This window comes from Pinus tabuliformis, chromosome 1_2 (genome assembly GCF_031772625.1).
Source record: "Pinus tabuliformis cultivar Carrire ecotype Pingquan chromosome 1_2, CPIR1, whole genome shotgun sequence".
NCBI lineage: Eukaryota > Viridiplantae > Streptophyta > Pinopsida > Pinales > Pinaceae > Pinus > Pinus tabuliformis.
In genome coordinates, this window is record NC_142298.1 from 425,889,463 (window position 1) to 425,908,808 (window position 19,346).

Genomic DNA, 19,346 nt, shown 5'->3' on the forward strand with positions numbered 1-19,346 from the left:
CACAGATGGAAGGGACATCACAATGGTAGCGTTCCTGAATAAATCAGGATCACGTGAATGTGTGTATGTTCCAAAGCATCAGCTCTTATGCGGATTTGTGGATGTCGATGTGGATGCAAGCCGCAGGTAGAAACCAATTATTGTCGACTCCAGCTTGAAGGAATCTGTTCAAGATTTCCAATAGGGGGCCCAAAATAATTCGGGGAGCCATCGTAAAACAGTTATTTGATTGCGTTTTCCAGATTGATTGTTGGGTGGTTATTTATTTTATAGAGGGTAGTGGATTTATTTTTTAAATTCTTGAAGCCTATGTTTTTTATGCTTGTAGCAGCTCATGGTGTAGAGCCCGAATGTATCTTTCCTATAGCAGCTTATTTGAGGAGCTAAGTCGATCACAAACAATTCCATATCAGTCACAAATCCTTCATGAAGTTGAACACACTGATGGTGTGGGCGGTTGTTGTCGCACAGACTGTCTAGGCAGCACGACAACGCTCAAACCGGGGCTGTCACCTTGATCCCCGATCTCTTCATTTAAGCCGTCTCCCTAGGCTAAGGGGGGTAGACCCTATGGGATAAAAAACAACCCACTGGTAATCAGCTGGGTTGGGAGACACAGCGAGGCAAACAAGTACCTAGAGATTTTAAAGATGGATAACTTGATGGATTTAAATGATTAAGTCAGATAAAGTAAATACCAAAACAAAACATGACCACAAATGGAAATAATTCTTGACCAGTGCCTTATGGAGTTAATGATCAAAAAATACGAAATTTGTAATTCCACGACCAACAATCATTTATCATCAGAAAATCCAAACACTGTTAAATTTCACCACATACAAGATGCATAATATTTTGGCAAATAAATTTCAAAAGATTAAATGCTTTAAATAACCATAAAATTTAAATGCTAACCAGTTCATAAAATGATTCATCACTTTCAGATAGCTAATCTTCAGATAAAATTTAAGCGCATTTAACTATATAAAAATGACAAATATTAATCCCACAACAGAAAAAAGACATCAAAAAGAATTTTCAATTTTTAATTAGTCTTTTTCAAAAAATTTTCAATTTTTTATAATTTTTTAATGATTTTTTTATTTTTATTATTTTTATTTTTTATGAAATTTTTGATTTATTTTAAAATCAAAAAATAAAACAAAACATACCTAATTCTAAGACCAAAAAGAAACCTAAGCTAAATGAAACTAAAAGTAAATAATAAATAAAAATCTTAACACCTAATAACATCAAACATACAACAATTATTCTTATTATTATTATTTATTTATCATTTTTTTTTACAGATTGTAAAATTCTAAATTTAAAATTAAAATAAAATAAAACTAAAATCTAAATAAAATTAAAATCTAATCTAAACTAAAACCCAAAAAAATAAAAAATTAAAAAGGAACTTTTTTTTAAACCTTTTATGCTTTTTTAGGATTTTTATTTTTTATTATTATTATTTATTTTTTATATTTTATATTTTTTAGATTTTCCTTTGAATCAAAATCGCAAAAAATGAAAAGCGTGAATTTAAAAGGGAAAAGTCTAGTTCTAAAACTAAACCTAACTTAAATCTAAAATGAATCTAATGCTAAGCCTAAAACCTAGGCTAAATAAAATCAAAGGGTAAATAATAAAGAAGTCTAATTAAAACTAACACCTAATGAAAAATTAAAAAAAATCTAAATCCTAACTAAATAAACTCAGATTTTAACCTAAATCAAATTAAAAAATCTAACCTACCCTAAAACTAAACATATGCATATATCACAATAACTAAAATGAAAATAAACTACATACCTACGCTAAATCTATATGTTTATAAAACACAAGTGAAATGAAAAAAATAAAAAATCGAATGGACTGCTAGCTGTTGTATTGTGTGTGCAGGTGACGGCGGGGAAGAATGCTTTGACGCAGTTCGATGGGATGGCAGCGGACAGAGGAAGGGACAGTGTGGAAGATGGAGGCTTCAGCCGCGTGAGGAGCTGAGGTATAGATGTGCGTAGAGGAGATGGACAACAGCAGTAGAACAAGAAGGGGCAGCGTAAGAATGGTGATAGGAGCTGTGGATTGAGGAGGGCGCTGAGCTGCATAGAGTAAGGATATGCGCAGAGGAGGAAGTTGCTGCGTGGAGGGGATTCGTATGGAAATGGTGGAAGCGTTTTTGAGGATGCAGATTGATGATAGCGATGAGGAGCAGGCAGCCACTTGTTTGCAGGTTCTGGCAGCGATCGAGGGATGGCAACACGTAGAGGACAGGGTATGGGAGCCACAGGGAAAATCGGATTGCCCACAGAAAAAATCGAATTTTTCCCTATAATAAAAATGAAACCTTAGGCAGCAACAGAAGAAATTGAAAACGCAAGTAGCAAACCGGTGTCCCAGAAACCCTTGAAAATTTTAATAGAAATTTTGAATCGTGTTGCTTCAGATTTGTCAATTTTAACCTTATAAAAATTTGTCGGATTTTCAAACCCTTGAACAACAGAAACGTGCACCTGCAAAAAAGTGGTTCTGAAGCAAATATTCCTGCTAGAGTTATCCTAAGGCCAGATCTTACCCTCCAGGGCCTAGATCCGTCTTCGGACAAAATGTTTTTTTCCGACCTGCAATAATGAAAACAGATCACCCAGAAATAAAATGTGCAAGAAACAAAACTAAAAACCCTAAAACCAGCTAAATAATTACAATATTCACAGTTTAAAGGCTCTAAATAGCCAGATTTGTTAGTATGCCACAGAAATATTTTTTAAAATTTTGAATTTAAGATGAGGTGCTTCAGAAAACCCTTCATGCCTCCACAACAGAAATTCTAATGATAAGCCCAGGATTAAAACCAGTTGGGCTCTTCAGAAAATGCAATCTGGGAGTTGGCTGGTTCAGCCGAAAACTTCCCCGAACGCCCGGTAATCTAAAAAAAAGGATTTCCTGCATAGCTTAATTCAACCATTAACAAAGAGGGAGAAAACGATACTAAAATCCAGATCTAATGGAGATACCTGCCATCATATTCAGAAATTTAACTATCATTCAAACCCTAGCAACTAAACAAGATACCTGTGTTTAAATCACTCTTCATAAAGCTATCATCAATGGCTGAAATTAAAAATCATGCACAGAAATAAAACATCTTACAGCATTTCCGGAAGAGTAACACCAGCAAGATTTCAACCCCAAAGTCTTTCTTTATTGCACATGAAAAAAATGACTACAAGAGAGCTTTCTTTAGCACACGACTCATAGATTGAATGATCTCAAATGACCCCTGACACCCTATTTAAAGGAAAAATTCCCCAATAGCTAGTTTGAGTGATCCATGTCAAATTGATCTCGACCATCGATGAGGATAAAAATCTCTTTTAATCTCATCCGTCGAAATTTTAAATGCATTTTAATATATTAAAAAATTAAAATCTTGCATTTATTTCCTCAAAACTTTGACTTATTATTATTTTATTTTATTTTTCAAATTTTTATTTATTTTTTAATTTATTTTTAAATTTTATTTTATTTTATTTTTAATTTTTAAGTTTTATTACTTTTTATTATTATTTTTATTGGACTCTCGAACTTAGCCTTTGGAAAAATCACCTAGGACCTAGGACTTATGAGGGGATAAAACATTTTCTACCCTCAAGACACTTTACATCATGACTTTTACAATTTTACATCTCAAGGGGGAAAACCCATTTGACATAGACCCTCATAGACTATCCAGTTCTGCGACACAAACATAATCTAGCAGATCAAGCAATTTGTAATAACCTAACCAAATATTTAGGATTATTTCCAAATTACTTTTACATAGACTCGAAGCACACTAGGATTCCCTTAAGATTCTAATGATAAAATCCATTTCGGCTTTGGGGTTAGGCTGAAGGAAAACTCTGCTGACCATGAGTCGGTGAGACAAAAAACCTTCCGGAACGTAGATCATTACTAAAAGATTAGGTTTACCTAGGCAAATACATACATGACACAGATCTGCTAAAATTATTTACAATTTACACATGCAGACTGGGTTTACAACATAACATGATCGGGCTGATGATGATAGTCGAATGGCACGGACATGTCGATCAAGCACTATCCCTTTTGCGAAAATGGGGGTGTACTGCTATGGGTAGTTGACACGCAGTGGTCAACAGCAGTAATCTTGGGTCTGTTCCTTTATTGACAACCTATTAACACTATGGTTGAAATTTCCAGGTTCTTATTTCTGCCTATATATTGTATGTGAACCTATTGAAAATTAAATTACAAATTTGCTCATTTCTGAAACTATTGTCATTGCCTTTGCCCTAGTTTAGAAGCATGCTTGCAAGTTGTATTTTTGAGCTGAAGGTCTCGTTTTGATCTTGTACATGGGTTGGAGGTTTGATATATTGCTGAGTCAGAGTGTCTGAAGTTCTGGTAGTTTTCATAAAGCCTGTGGAAGGTTTGTTATGGGTGATAGAGTATGCACAAGAAAGTTATCATTATACCTTGTAAGAGACAATCTGTCTAGTAGATTGAGTTGTGAATGATTGACAGCCAAAACATGCTTCACCTGTCAAGTCTGAAACAGAGTAAATGTCAGTCTTTGAATAACTTTGAGCAATGTTACTTGGGAGCAGGAGTGAAAGCGGGGAGCGGCAGTGAAAACGGGAGCGGGAGCGACATTTTCAGAAGCTCTCGGTTTGGGAGCGAATCTCGGAGCGATTTTTTAAAAATATATGTATATATTTTGTATTTTTTAATTTTTGATACATATATGTCAACAAAAACATGTAGAATGATGAATTAGATATAAAAAACATAAAAAAACATAGATTGATCATTGAACTATATCACATCAATCATCTAGAAGTTATAATCTTCATCAACCATGTCCACAAGTTAGTGACATACATATTACAACTGCAACATATTGAGTCTTGTGAATCATGATTCATCAAATTCAATCTTAAAGTTTCAACTTCAAGCTTTCAAAATTGAAAATTCAATATATAACATTTGTCATCATTGATCACCAAAATTGTACTTGTAAGCTAAGTTTAACCATTACAAGAAATAATATCTTAAATATTTCTAAGTTCTAACTTTTAACTATTAACATGAAATGAAATGTTATAAAATGAAACATGAATAATGAAATGAAATGAAACAACTTTAGTCTTTCATGAAGCAACATATTCAGAATTCACAATCATTACCAATGAGTTATAATTGCCAACTTCAAACTTCAAATTTTCATTGTCACAGTCATATATTGTTTACAAAAAATATCATTATGATATGAAAGAGTCAAGAGTCAAGGACTCAAGACTCAACAGTTATGAAAACTAATAGAAACTAGGAAAGACAAGTAAACTGTAAATCTACATGTGGCCCTTGCCACGAGAGTCTCCAGGAGTATAAGCAGGTCATGGTGGTCTTCTAGGAGTCTCACGCACAGACCGACGACCAGAACTAGAAGGCACATGCCCTCCACGTGAGGGTGTAGATGGAGGTGGCAACAGCAAAGGAACAAGACTCGGAACTCGAGCATTGCTATTGGATGGTGGAGGTGGCATGGTTGCTACAGCTGCTTCATCTTCATCCCTTATAAGTTCCTCTTCCAGTTCTTCAAGATGTATAGTGCCATCCTCCAAATTGTCTTCCTCTGGGTGGTTGTCCCAAATTTTATATGTGGGATCCTCATAAGCCCGATCACAGTAATGACTCAACAACCTCAAGTTGTAGTGCACATAAACCAAGCTTTCTGCCCGGTTTTCATTGAGTTTGTTTCTTTTCACATTATGTATGAAGCTATAGGTGCTCCAGCACCTCTCTGCAGAAGAAGTATTTACAACCTGTGATAGAACTTTTTTTGCCAATTTTGGCAAAAGTCCATGGCCGCCATATGTTTCCCACCATGTGAGAGCATCAAATATGTCTCTATCTTCCATTGCATGGAAGGTACCAAACAAAGCAGTGCCACTGAAGTATTTGCCTATTTCAAGGCACATAGCTGCACATTCCTCCCTGTCAAGTATCAACTTTTCCAATGCTTGCAAATATCCACTAGTTACCTCTGCGTCGAAATGGGGTTTGGTCCTAATCCCACTCCCTGGTGCAGGTTGGCCCAACCAAGATGTAGAGTAGTATTTTGGCGTAAGGATATATGCCAAGCAATGCAATGGAAGATTAAGTTTATTCCACCGTACACACACAAAATCGTGAATCAGTTTGTACAAGTCGGGATCTCTGTTATGAACAGTATCTTTTATTTGCCCCAACATGGTATCCATCTACTCATACACCTCGCCAATCACTGGTTTATTTGTATCTGCAAACCGAATCATGTGAGAAATGGGCTTGGTGAAATCCAATACTTGCCTCACACTTGACCAAAACTGACCATCAAGAGCGACCTCCTCCACCAATTCAAAACCTCGCCTGTCAGCTGCATTTGTAGCCCTTTCCTTTAATACCTGCCAATGTGGACTTGATACCATGCTAGCCAATGACTCTCTTACCTTCAAAAGGTGCTTGAAGGTGAGGTAATAGCTACCAAATCTGGTCTTCGCAATCTTTAACAACTCCAATCTTGAGTGACTGCGGAAAAGGCCATGGGTATTGCTATGATTTGTAATAAATTTTATCATTTGTTTGCCTTTCTTGTACAAATCACCAATCCATTTGTATTGTGCATTTTTGTTCTTGACAACATCATGCATCAGAAAGTTCAATGTGTGAACCAAACATCCAGACCAAAATATGTTGGGGTATTTATCCTCAATAATTGCTCCCGCTGCCTTACAATTAGGAGCATAATCAGTGATGACTTGGATGACATTGTATGGCCCAATACGATCAATTGTTTCAAGTAATGCTTCTGCAATGTTGATGGCGGTCTTGAACTTATCTGAGTAATCATATGCAGTTAGAAAGATGGCACCACTAACAGACACAACAAGAACACTTATCAATGGCTTGCCTTTTACATTTGTCCATCCATCAGATACAATGGACACCCCATGGTCAGTCCAAGAACTTGTCATTCTATTCAAAGAATGTGATATTTTTGCTTTTTCATGATCAAGTCCAATGGTTCTTGCCTTGTCATACCTAGGGCTCTTGTATCCTTTAGGGGCATCATTTATGGCAGAAACCATTTCGTGCCAATAAGGTGAGCGAAGAACATTGAATGGTATCCCACATGCATAGAGAAACCTGTAAACCTTTGAATCCACATCATTCCTACACCCCTCATCAAGGAAATCTGATATGGTTCTACGCCTTAAAGCTGGTGACCCTGTGCCTCCATATCCACTGCCTTGGGAGGATGCTGAAGGAGTTCTTTGTGCTTGTGATTGTGAGCTTGGTTCAAAGAAACCCCTTGATTTTTTAGATTTGTATTGGGCTTCCTCCTCTTCCCTTATGTATTTGGCTCTATCTGCTGCTGACACAGCTGCACAAGTTTTGATTCCTATTTGTTTATCTCCATCCCATGGCCTTTCCCGCAGAGGTGTTTTCTGGCACGGGTGTATGAACCTGTGTAATTATTGTTGCAATGGAGGCAATGAAATTTAGTGGTTCCACCCCCTTTCCCTGCTTCAGGCCTATTAACATATTTCCACAATGGGGTTTGGTCTAGTTTAGTTTTTTGAGAGTCATGTTCACCCTCCTCCAGCTCCTCCTCGCTGGGGTTTTCATCAAATCCACTTTCTCCAGCGTCTTCATCCCCCTCTTCATTTTGGCCCCTCTGTTTCCTACTCTCCAGCACCATAACAACCAGAAAAGGGACCAAGAAGAGGAAAATGCCAAGAAATATAGCCAAGTCCATGATGTTTGATATTTGTAGGCTTTTGAATCTGCAAAATTTAATGGGAATGGGAATGGGAATATGAATTAGAAAATTAATTTAATTTATTTAGATTAATTAATTTAATTTATTAATTTTATTTAGATTCAAGATTTTTTTACTAAATAAATTAAACTAATTAAATTAACTAAACTATACTAAATTACTACCTAACTAAGGTTTAAAATACTAAATTACTAAGTTACTAACCTCTTTGTAGGCTTGCTCCTTGCTCCTCGCTTCTCCTCGCTCCTTTGCTCTTGCTCTCCAGCTTCTCCTCAACTCATTCAAGTGACAATGAATTTTTTTTTGCCCCCAAGTCATTTTAAAACATAATTTTTTTTTAAATTATTATTTTTTTCGTGTCCACGATTTTTTTTTCAACGCGGATCGCTCCTGGCGTCGCTTGAATCGCTCCTGGAGCAAAAATTAAACGCTCGGGAGCGATCAGGAGCGATTGCTCCCTGATCGCTCCCGAGCTGTAATTTTCGCTCCGGGAGCGACGCTCCCAATATCGCTCCTGATTTTGGCAGGGAGCGCAATTTTTTTTATCGAGAGCGCGCTTCCGAATGGCTCCCGAGCCGCTCCCGCCTGGAGCGCGGATTGGGAGCGGGTTCGAAGGGGGGGGAGCGCTTCCCCGCAACTCTGACTCTGAGTGTATTGGGTCAAGTTGTAGTTGTATGCTACTAGTTCTTTGAGTTGCTAATAAGTTGTGGCTATTAGGGTTTAGCAACTTGAGTTGTATATTGCTATAGCAACCCTGTATTACTATATGTACCATATTGTCTTAGAGTCTGTTGTCTTTCTTGCTACACGTAAGGTCTGATGCAATTGTCCAACTATTGTTGAGTTGAATGTAAGGTCTATGTATTGAGTTAGCTACTATTGGGTATTTCTATTGAGCTATCAGTCAAAGCTGCGTGTGATGCACTTGACTTCATTGGACTAAAACATGGCTGAAGCTTTTGTAAACTCCCTTAATAAACCAACAACAATAAACAACAAACCTTTCTCAAAGGGGGTCTATGCCCTTCTTCAGAAAAAACAGCTAAAGGATGTGCAGGAGGGACAGGAAATAGGACACAAGATTTATACTCTTGGGATAGATTTGAAGCACATGAGGGTCGCATGGAAAGTTCTCTTCAAACTAGATGAACTAGATGCACTCATTTCTAAAGTGAACCAGCTAGAAGGGAGAAAACTGACTTGGGCGCTAAAACCAGCTATGCTTGCTCTCATACAATCCAAGTTCTTGGGGAACCTTCTGAAGGGGTCAGACTTCCAGTTGCATCTTGTCTCAGTAACATCATGAGACTAACCGCCCCTATAGCCTGCCCCTATAGCTCCTTACAATGATGATGTTATGAGGAGAGTTTTTAGATTGATGATAGAAACTTTCTGAGACTTGGATAACAGTGCATGCTCTACCTTTGGGAAGAAGTTTGACATTTTAGGAGGCATGGCCATGACTAGGACTTATGAGATCCTGTTTGATCTGGAGTGTGATGATTTGATCCTACAGATGTTCTAATGCTTCTTCAACGTTAGGAAACATCATTCTGACAGAGTCATAGCACACATGCAGTCCATCTTGTCCTCATGTATGAGAGGTCGTGATGCCATTTGTCGGGAGTTGCAGTCTCGCTTGTTGTCTGTTTGGAGGAGAGAGCAGTTGGTCTCACCTGCTGCTTATGAGCTAGCCGAGAGGTTGGTTGAGCAGAACATTGGGCTGTTTAGGAGGCAGTTGACCAGGGAGGAGCAACTCAAGATTGGGGGATCATGCAGCAAGAATGAGATGAGGAGGAAGGGACTTTGCTTTGTCTGCAAGGGACCTTGGGGACCTAACCACTCATGCTTGAGTGAGGCTAGGGAGATGATAGAGGTAGAGCAAGAGGAGATTCCTTTTGACTTTCAGGGTGAGGACTCTTCTTTGGACAAGTCCATGTGTTCATACGATGATACCTCTGAGGAGCACGAGAAGTCATGTGGAGTTGATGTCAGTAGCCTAGATGTGCATCCATGTGTGGTAGAGAAGTATGACGAGCAGCTGATTGTTCCCAGGAGGGAAGGAGATCAAGGAGTAGATGAGCGACTGATGATTCAGCATAGAGAGCACATAGAGGAGCATGAGTCATGTAGAGTCGTTGACAATAGGCCAGATTCATATGATGAGCAGATAGTGGGTCCTAGGAGAGACATTCAAGATGATGAGTCACTAGTGGTGATTCAGCATGAGAAGCATATGGTGGATCATGAGTCAACTGAGGAGGGTGATGTGCACAGTATGCATGGTGAGCCTTCTAGGGAGGGCCAGTTGGAGGTTCATATTGAACCCGTGATGGTGGAGGATGAGCAACCACCCTTGGGGTCAGCCGTTGATGAGGAGAAGACAGATGTACAGACAGCTGGCAGGGTGACAGTATTCACTGACACTTGTCCTCAAGAGATGCTGGAGTATGACGGGACAGTTTGGCAAGAGTTTGGTGGACTGGAGGAGCGTGGAGTTTCCTATCAGGCAAGGGATATGGCAATGCATCCATCTTTGGGTCTACCCATTAGCCCATTAGTGAGGTGAAAACAAATGTGGTGGCAACTAGCAAAGCTGCAACATATTCAAGCAGCAACCCTCTCCAGGAGTTCATAAATAGGGCTTGCAGCAAAGTTTGCCCACTTTTTCTTATTAGAGGGAGAGAGACAGGATTTCTTGGACATGTTTTGATTGTCTAGGTAGAGCATCAGGAGTTGAGCATGGACCAGTATCCGCATAGCAGACCAATGTTGCACGAAGCACCCCCCCTGGTTCCAAGCCCAAAAGCGCGTCCTGTGCAGAAGCGCCTCGGAAGCTTCGCCGGAAGCGTGCTTACGAATTTTTTTGCCGCTTCCTAGACTTTTTGGAAGCATGGCTCGGAAGCGCGCTTCCAGACCTCCGAAGCGCGCTTCGTACAGCGCTTCGGCAGTACGAAGCATGGCGCTTACATACGATTCCAGAAAAGCTTCACGCTGTTTAGAAAATCGTTTTTTTTTCATTTTTATTTTTTTTTATTTTAGGTGAATTTCCTTGTTGGGGGTGGGTCCACCTTGGTTTAGGGTGAGGAATGAAGGCAAAAAAAATATAAATATAGCAGATGCTCCCTCATGGTAATGTTAAATTCTTAAAGTAAAAGTGACATTCTCCTTTATTTTTCATTTTCATCCTTTTACTTAAATTTTTAACATTACCATGAAATGACTCAGGATGTTTGAGAGTGGTTCCAGCCTCATTGGACTTCATATGGAGAAAATAGAATTTCATATCCTATTCAAAATTCAGCAGACTTAATAGTTTTCAGGGATTCAGGATCAATGGGATTGTGGCATTTCATTAGATTATATCAAGTATGAAGGTATGCGATTAGCATTTAATCAAGAGCACCAAGCCCTATATGTACCCTAGTATTGGTGGTGTTAATTGTTGAACTCCTTTGTCACGCGGCACGCCCTTAGCAAAAAATTACCTTTCAATCAAGTCAAAATCATCGATCAAGCATGTTAAGCTTTTTCTACCATATTTTAAGTCTTGAATTAGGTAGTTTGATCAAAATTGGGCAATGTTGACTAATATCCCTAGATAATCGAGGTAGAGGCAAAGGCTAGACAAGAGGAGAAGAATCCAGATTCTAGATGGTTGATGTATCTAAATGGTTGATGCTCGAATAATTAATCATTAATGTACAATGGATGTTATATCTATCTTGATTTATGCAAAAATATGCATGTTTTCATGTCTTCTACAACTAATTTGGTATTTGGGATGTTTGTTTTGAGTATAAATGCAAATATATATATATATAGCAGACGCTTCGCTTCCTAGATTTTTGGAAAATGACGCTTCCGCATCCCCGCTTCCAAAAAACGTCCCCGCTTGGCAAGAGATCATGAGCTGGTACCCTGCTAATGGAGTATCATTTTTAGTCAGAGGCATTGTATTGCAGGAGCCTTTAGAGGTGAGGGATATTACATGCTTCAGTTGGCAGCAGGATGTAGGCTAGCCACTCATCAGTATCTCAGCACAGCATCAACATGATGAGACCGACCTTGGGGTATGCCAAGGATTGGATTGGAGAAAGGTGATGAGCTGGTACATAGTTGGTAGGGCAACATTCACAGCCGAAGCTACAGTATAGCAGGAGCCATGGAGCATTGACGCTCCTTGGTGGCATTGGGATCCAGGTGGATCTATTGGCAGCAGGTTGAGTTAGAGATAGACATGGGATCCAGGTACTGGAGGATCTAGTTATGTTTCAATAACTTGGAGACGTGACGTGGACTAGCAGTTCATATGGGATCTGGGCATTGGGTCTCAGTGGCATTGGGCCACCAAATTGGTCCATAGATTTGGATTGCTTGAGGGCAAACAATCTTGGGGCGGGAGGACTGTCATGTCCCCATTTTTATTCTTCTTCATAGTACAACCAAGGTGGATTTCTAGGACCGGGGATGGCTAGGTCAGTGGAGCCGGTTTATGTTATCCGGGGTCCCGATGGAGTTTTGAGGAGTTTTTATGGGATTTGATGGCATTGGCTTGGCATATTCCATCATCAACACAGTTTGCCTTTTGTTCCATTGCATTTCGATAACTTTCAAAAATCAACATTATTATTGGGCATAACTTAATTAATTATGCTCGAGGTGGCATTTCGGGGAAATTAATTGATGGAGCGCCTCAGTGTAATAGCTCGTTGGAACCGGAACGAGAAGATCTACATGATGGGACTTTTGGATGAGAGTTTCAGTGACTTGAGGAGACATGGTGGCCAATTTACCCTTTTCCCGCATTAAAAGAATATTTTAATTGAAATAAAAGAGGGAAAGGTACTCCATGATTAAAATAATAATAAAATAGAAGATTCTAGAGGAGTCCATCAGATCTATAAAAGAGGAGGAGGCCATTGGAGGACATCTTGGATTGAGTATTGTTTCTTGTATGAGAGGTTGAGAACCCGATTCTCTACTCCATTGGTAGCCCCAGGACGAAAACCCTCGGGTGATTTAGAGAGATTGGGCGAGCACCCATCTCCCCTTGGTGGATTCATTTAGAATCCACAGGTGTAGAGATTGTTTCTCTGTTTCAGTTTGGAGACCAGAGGGTCATTCCCAACTATTGTATTGGCATCTATCTATATATAATAAAGCTGGATTTTGGTTGCTGCATTTCTCATTGTTTCTCATGTTGTGATCTTTTAATGAGATTTTGTGCAATTTATAGATTTATGGTTCTGGTTTTACATGGCAATCTTCTGGAAAATGCATGATAGTTTAATATGAAGTGCCTGTTCCAAAATTAATTGATTTGGGATACTACAGGGATGGTGGATTGCAAGTTCGTGTCTACTCTGATGGAACTCAACTTCAAGAAGCTATGTGGAAGTGTTGTTGGGCCCGGATTAGCAAACCCTTCCGAGTATCATCAACTTGTGGGGGCCCTGATGTTCTTGGTTAACTCCTGTCTTGACATATGCTTCACTGTGAACACGTTGAGTCAATTTAAGGTCGAGCCTCATCACATTCATTGGATTGCTACTAAGAGTCTCTTGAGATATCTCCGAGGCACAATCCACTATGGACTGAGATACACTACTGAGAATTTGAGGCTACATGGATATTCAAATGTTGATTGGGCTGGCAGTGGGTGGATCATAAGAGCATGTCGGGGTGCTGCTTCTCTTTGGGGTCTGCTTCAATATCTTGGATGAGTAGGACGTAGAAATCGGTTGCTTTAACCACCGCCGAGACCGAATACATTGTTGCGAGTATGGCCTATTGTGAAGCCGTTTGGTTGAGGAAGCTCTTCAATGAGCTATTTGAGCACGTGCTAGATACCACTGTGATCTTCTATGACAACCAGAGTGGGATTCGCCTATCAGAGAATCACGTGTTCCACGACTACTCCAAGCACATTGATATCAGGGACCACTTTATCCGAGATATGGTACAATGAGGAGCAATAAGGCTCCAACACATCAGGACAGATGAGCAGGTCGCAAGCATTCTCACGAAGCCTTTGGGGAAGGTCAAATTCTTAACCTTCTGAGAGAGACTTGGAGTCATGGAAAGACCCTTCTATGAGGGTCCCATATGAGTTGGACACTAAGCTCTGGGAGCTCCTGGGGGCTTGGGGTACTTCTTGGAGCTATGAGCAACCATAGGGTGAGTGGTTCACCTTCCCCTAGTGGTGCGTTAGATACAAGGTGAGTGGTTCACCTTCCCCTGTGATACCCCATGATGGTTGACATGTGTGTAGGGTGAGTGGTTCACCTTCCCCTGTGATACCCCATGATGGTTGACATGTGTGTAGGGTGAGTGGTTCACCTTCCCCTGTGATACCCCATGATGGTTGACATGTTTGTAGGGTGAGTGGTTCACCTTCCCCTACGATTGTGGACACATGTGTGTAGGGTGAGTGGTTCACCTTCCCCTACGATTGCAGACACATGTATGTAGGGTGAGTGGTTCACCTTCCCCTACAATTATGGACACATGTATGTAGGGTGATTGGTTCACCTTCCCCTACGATTGACATGTGCATAGGATGAGTGGTTCACCTTCTCCTGCAGATGCCCCAGCACACATCCTACCTATGGAGTCTGGGACTCATGGGAAGTACCTCTCATATGGCCAATGAGTTGGGAAAAGTGGTTAAGGACCATAGCACTATCGATGGATGCATCGTGTACTGTCGTACTCCCTATGACTAGAATGCATGGTGTTCAACAACTTGATCTGGGATCAAGGATTGACTTTTGCCAGTGCGGAGTGGTAAGGTCTTGTGACTCACGCTCGATCACTTCTTCTTCATTATTACTTCATGGTTCAACAGAGCAGAACAGTGATGACAAATATGGTACATGATGGCAGGATGGCATGATGATGACAAATGGATTGGCAGGTGGAATTCTTCCTAGTTGAAAGGAAGTGTTAAAATTGGCAACTAGGGCCAAATTCCACCTTGGGACAACTCATATGATGGAGATGATTATTACATTGGATTTCTCTTTTCAAGAGGTCCAATTTTGATATAAATATCATCTCATTCGGACAAGCAAAAGTGGAATTTTGAATTTATTTTCTATCATGCACAAATGGTCAAGGTTGGCCTCAGTGAAATGTAGGCTCAAGAAGCCCAATGGATGTGTCTCCTTACCCTCAACGAATTGTATAAATAGGAGTGACCTCTCTCCTCATTTGGACATCATTCACACACAACATTCTTCTCTCTCTTCTCTTGATTGGTTTGTACAGCTTGGGCAGCCTCTCTCTCTCTCTCTCCCACGTGTGGCATATAAGGACGAAAATTTTAGGACAAGTACAAGCCGAAATTTCAAAGAACAGAGTAGCGTTGACCAGTGTTGACTAGGGCTTGTTTAACCATCTTTGACTGCATTTTTGTAGACAGATTTCCAATTTCTTGAGTCCGCATTCTCTGGCACAGAAACCGAGGTAGTTAGGGTAGTTTGACCTGCGATGACTGGAGGATGGTTTGACTTCAGTGTTGATTGAAGTTTGACTGAGTTTGACTAAGGCTAAGTGGACTGTTATGGGTTGACTTTGACCTTTCTTGAAGACCGAATTGGATTGTTGTTGACTGAGCTGCTTGGAGGAAGTTTTGGTGTTGATTTGACTAGCGTTGACTTTTTGATTACGACCGCAGTTGACTGTTGTTGACTATTGATTTTGACAGGTTTTCACTATGTATTGGAAAAGTAAATTTGATCTATGTACTCTATCTCTCTGCTGAACTATTGAATAATAATAAGAAGATTTGATCAAAGGGTTTTCCCCACATTGGGGTTTTCCCCTAGCATCCGCGAAATCTTGTGTCCTCTTGTCTTGGCTTGTCTTCTGCACTTGTTTTAATGTTCTATCTGCATTTACTGTCAATGTGATTAAGTTAATGTGATTTCCTCTGGAAATAATTGGAAATTGTCATTGGGTTGATAAGCAACATTGAAGTAAATTGTGCTAAAGCATAGAACATACCATTGTTATCTAAAATTAACAGTACACTTAAGCAAGCAATAATCTAAGGAAGAATGACATATCACCTTAAACCAAGAAAGTATATTTGAAGAATGTATGTCATCAAACCCATCTTATGAGTGAAACTGTAAATCTTAAGGTTATTGACAAATAGAAATACAAACATTTTCTATTTACCAACAACCATCCTAAGACTTAGAATAGTGAATTTATTTAGCATAGAATACCATTCCCTAGACTTCTCTTTACAGGTAGATAACATCCTCAGATAAGTTATAACACAAAAAGAGAGCATCTAAACAATTACCATTATTACAAGATAAGACATCTCTAGCCCAAGGGACTAGCTCAACCAGTTGTTGCCAATGTTGTTGAGCATTTGGCTAGTTCTATCCCAGCGAGTGCCTAGTTCAAATCTCCTTGGTTGAGGCTCGTTAGTCCACACCAATAGGTTTACCAGAGATGCCATCCATGAATGTGGGTTTGCATCCCTTGCGTTTTCCTGTGAGGTTTTTCTTGGAAAAAGAAATAAGACTTATGATCTCTATATTGCATATAGACATGTATCTTGACATTTAATTATTCTCTATTTCGTTCTAATTTTGATTTCCATGGTTACCACAACACAACAGTAATTCAAAGTTCCCTTATGAGGTTATTTCTACTTTTGTGCTCAACAAGATGATTACTGATTTCTTTTAAAATTGCATATAGATGCCTTATACACTCCCATGTTGTGATTTCACACTTGAATGTAAATATTAATCCCAATGTTTGCTTCTAGTCACGTATGAGTATTCTAATCTAATTAATCTAATTAAAGAGCAATAAAATCATACATAATTCCATAGCATACTATATTATCTCTGAAATCATGAAAAATATCAAGAAGATATATTATTTGACAACAAGAAAATAACTTTTATTATAACAGGTTCCTTAATCCTATTACAGCAAGCCAAGTGATGCACACACCCGATGAGCAACCCAATAACTCCGCTCCCTCATTTCAATCAAAAGTGGAAAAGTTGGAGGAGCTTTACGCTCTAGAACACTCTTTTGTGTTCCTCTTGCACGAGCTTCATCATCCCCTAATGTGACCACTTGCACTCCCCCAACCTACAAAAGCAAGAAAGAAGACAAAGGATCATCAAAGGACTAGATCGAAAAATTCACCTTCAGTGGCGAAAGACACTAAACACAACCATAATGTTTATAAAAATGTGATATGAATTATGAGACAACAACTTAGAAGCACTAGTTTTGTGTTTAATGACATTTTAATACACAAATTTTATGGCCCTACTTAGAAAAACTATTGTAAAAGCCAACTTAATATTATGAAATTTTAATATACAAAAGGACACCCTACATTAGAAAAACTAGTGCAAAGACCAAACTGACAAAAATAGCACAAGACCAAACTGATAGAATTGCACAAGGACAAGAAGATCAATTTAGAACTATAAAGCAGCAAGGTTGGTTTCTCTCTAGCATTTTCCAGAATTTATATCCATGAAAAGGACACACTTCCACACAGTTTTGGGAAAGCATTTTCTTTGCATATATGAGCTCCCTTTGTTATCTAGTGAAACAACCTTCTTAACTTGAAATGGTTTTATTCAGATGTTTATATGACATGCCTAATCTCTACAAAGGATTGTTGTAAAGAATCATTAGAAACACATTTTCTTATTGAAGTGAGTTTTGACCAAAATTTATTTTTCCCTTGTAATCTTCATAACAAGACTTTGTCCTTCTTTATTATAAATACGTGTGTGTAACATGAAAACCTTAGTTCATAGCTTTGACATTAGTGACAGTGAATTACACTAGCTCACAATACTTGCATTTTATTCATTATCAAGATGCACTTACGGTGACAACTCTCAACATTAATTTTTAATTACCAAAGTAAGCTAGCACAACAATCCTTGAATACTATTAATATTTCTAAAGTACCAAGTTGAGTTTTCGGAAACAACCTTCAAATAATATTTGTCACTAAGATGAGTTAGTAATGATAGTCCTCAAACAATTATGTAAAATGAGTCAGGATGATGAGAAATTGTAGTAATAAAAAAAGTGATCTAGGACCATGCAAGTTTAGACCACATGAATAAGTGCTTCGAACATCAAGTGGAAATCAACATGTTGTTAATTTTTCTTAGGGCTATATTGTTCTTTGCTTTAGATAACTGCATTTGCAAACTTTTCATTATTTACACATTACATTCACCCCATAACATCATAACACCATTAGCAATTATGTAGAAAGAACAATAACATCAGTGCAATGCAACAATAAAGAATAACAAAAGAAAAGCATGCACAAATAGGGACACCAGGAGTTAGGTCAGAGACCAAGGAAAAACCCCACAAGGGGGAAAACCCAACCAAATTCTTCTTCTATTAGATATTCATCAATTGTTCAACTGAGATACAAAGTACAACATCATGAGATATTATCAAACATATCGGACCACCTAGGGCCAACCCAAGTCAGTTCACAACTTTGATTGTAAACTGAGACAAGTCTAAGAGAGTTGCCATCATAACACTGTCATATACAATATCTGTTGTCCATACTATCATCAAGAGGATGTTTCCATCAGAGTCAACACCATGAACACTATCACATCAAAAATAACTATTATGCATTACCCATTTGTAACTGTCATTAGAAATTATAAGCAGAGTCATTGATACTATGTCTCCTTTCCATCTAGCATTGTTGTCAACCATTAGTTTACTGTTACATATTGAGGAACTGTCATAGGATTATTGGCAATCAAAGTTACTGCCATATCCTGCTATCAAGATTACTGCTATATTATTGCAATGTCATGATAATGTAAAGGTTAATACTGTGCCATCCATCAAAATTATGATTTTGCTGTCAACATAAATAGATATGTGGACTGTCGAGCCATAGAATATATCAAGGTCATTGATATCAACATTTCAACCATGCATTATCATAACAAGATAATTGTCATTGAAGAATCCTAACCAGATATGATATTTCCTCCATAGAATATCGTAACGCTAACTATAAATCATAGTAAAATTCAGGACCTTACATACATATGTGGACTATAGAGAGTACGAGACATACATATGCAGACCATAGAGAGTGCGAGACATACATATGCAGACCATAGAGAGTGCGAGACCATGCTATGCATATTCAAATCATCGATTACAGAGAAATCGAGACCATCCCATACATGATTGGATCATAGATTGAGATCATACACAAAGATGCGAGATCATACCTTACATACTGTAATGTGAAGACACACCATACAAACTGTGAATAAAGTAAACCTAGATCTTATGCATTGAGCCACAAAAATTAGGGCTACAATGACAACGTTTCTATGATTGATTCTATTACGATGAAGTAGATGAGATGTGTAATATTCCTAGGGAATTTTTACAGTAAATAACAAAGCATACATAGACAAAAAGCCACAAAAAT

At 38.7% G+C, this 19,346-nt stretch overlaps 1 protein-coding gene across 1 annotated transcript in view; it reads right to left on the reverse strand.

Moving 5' to 3' along the window:
• The window catches only part of LOC149206168 (uncharacterized protein ycf45-like), a 252,291-nt gene that overhangs the window by 113,206 nt on the left and 119,739 nt on the right, over window positions 1-19,346 (reverse strand). Inside the window, exon 6 of the mRNA XM_089397617.1 lies at window positions 16,838-16,981. Within this exon, the coding sequence (XP_089253743.1) occupies window positions 16,838-16,981 (144 nt within the window). The remainder of the gene's footprint in view (window positions 1-16,837; window positions 16,982-19,346) is intronic.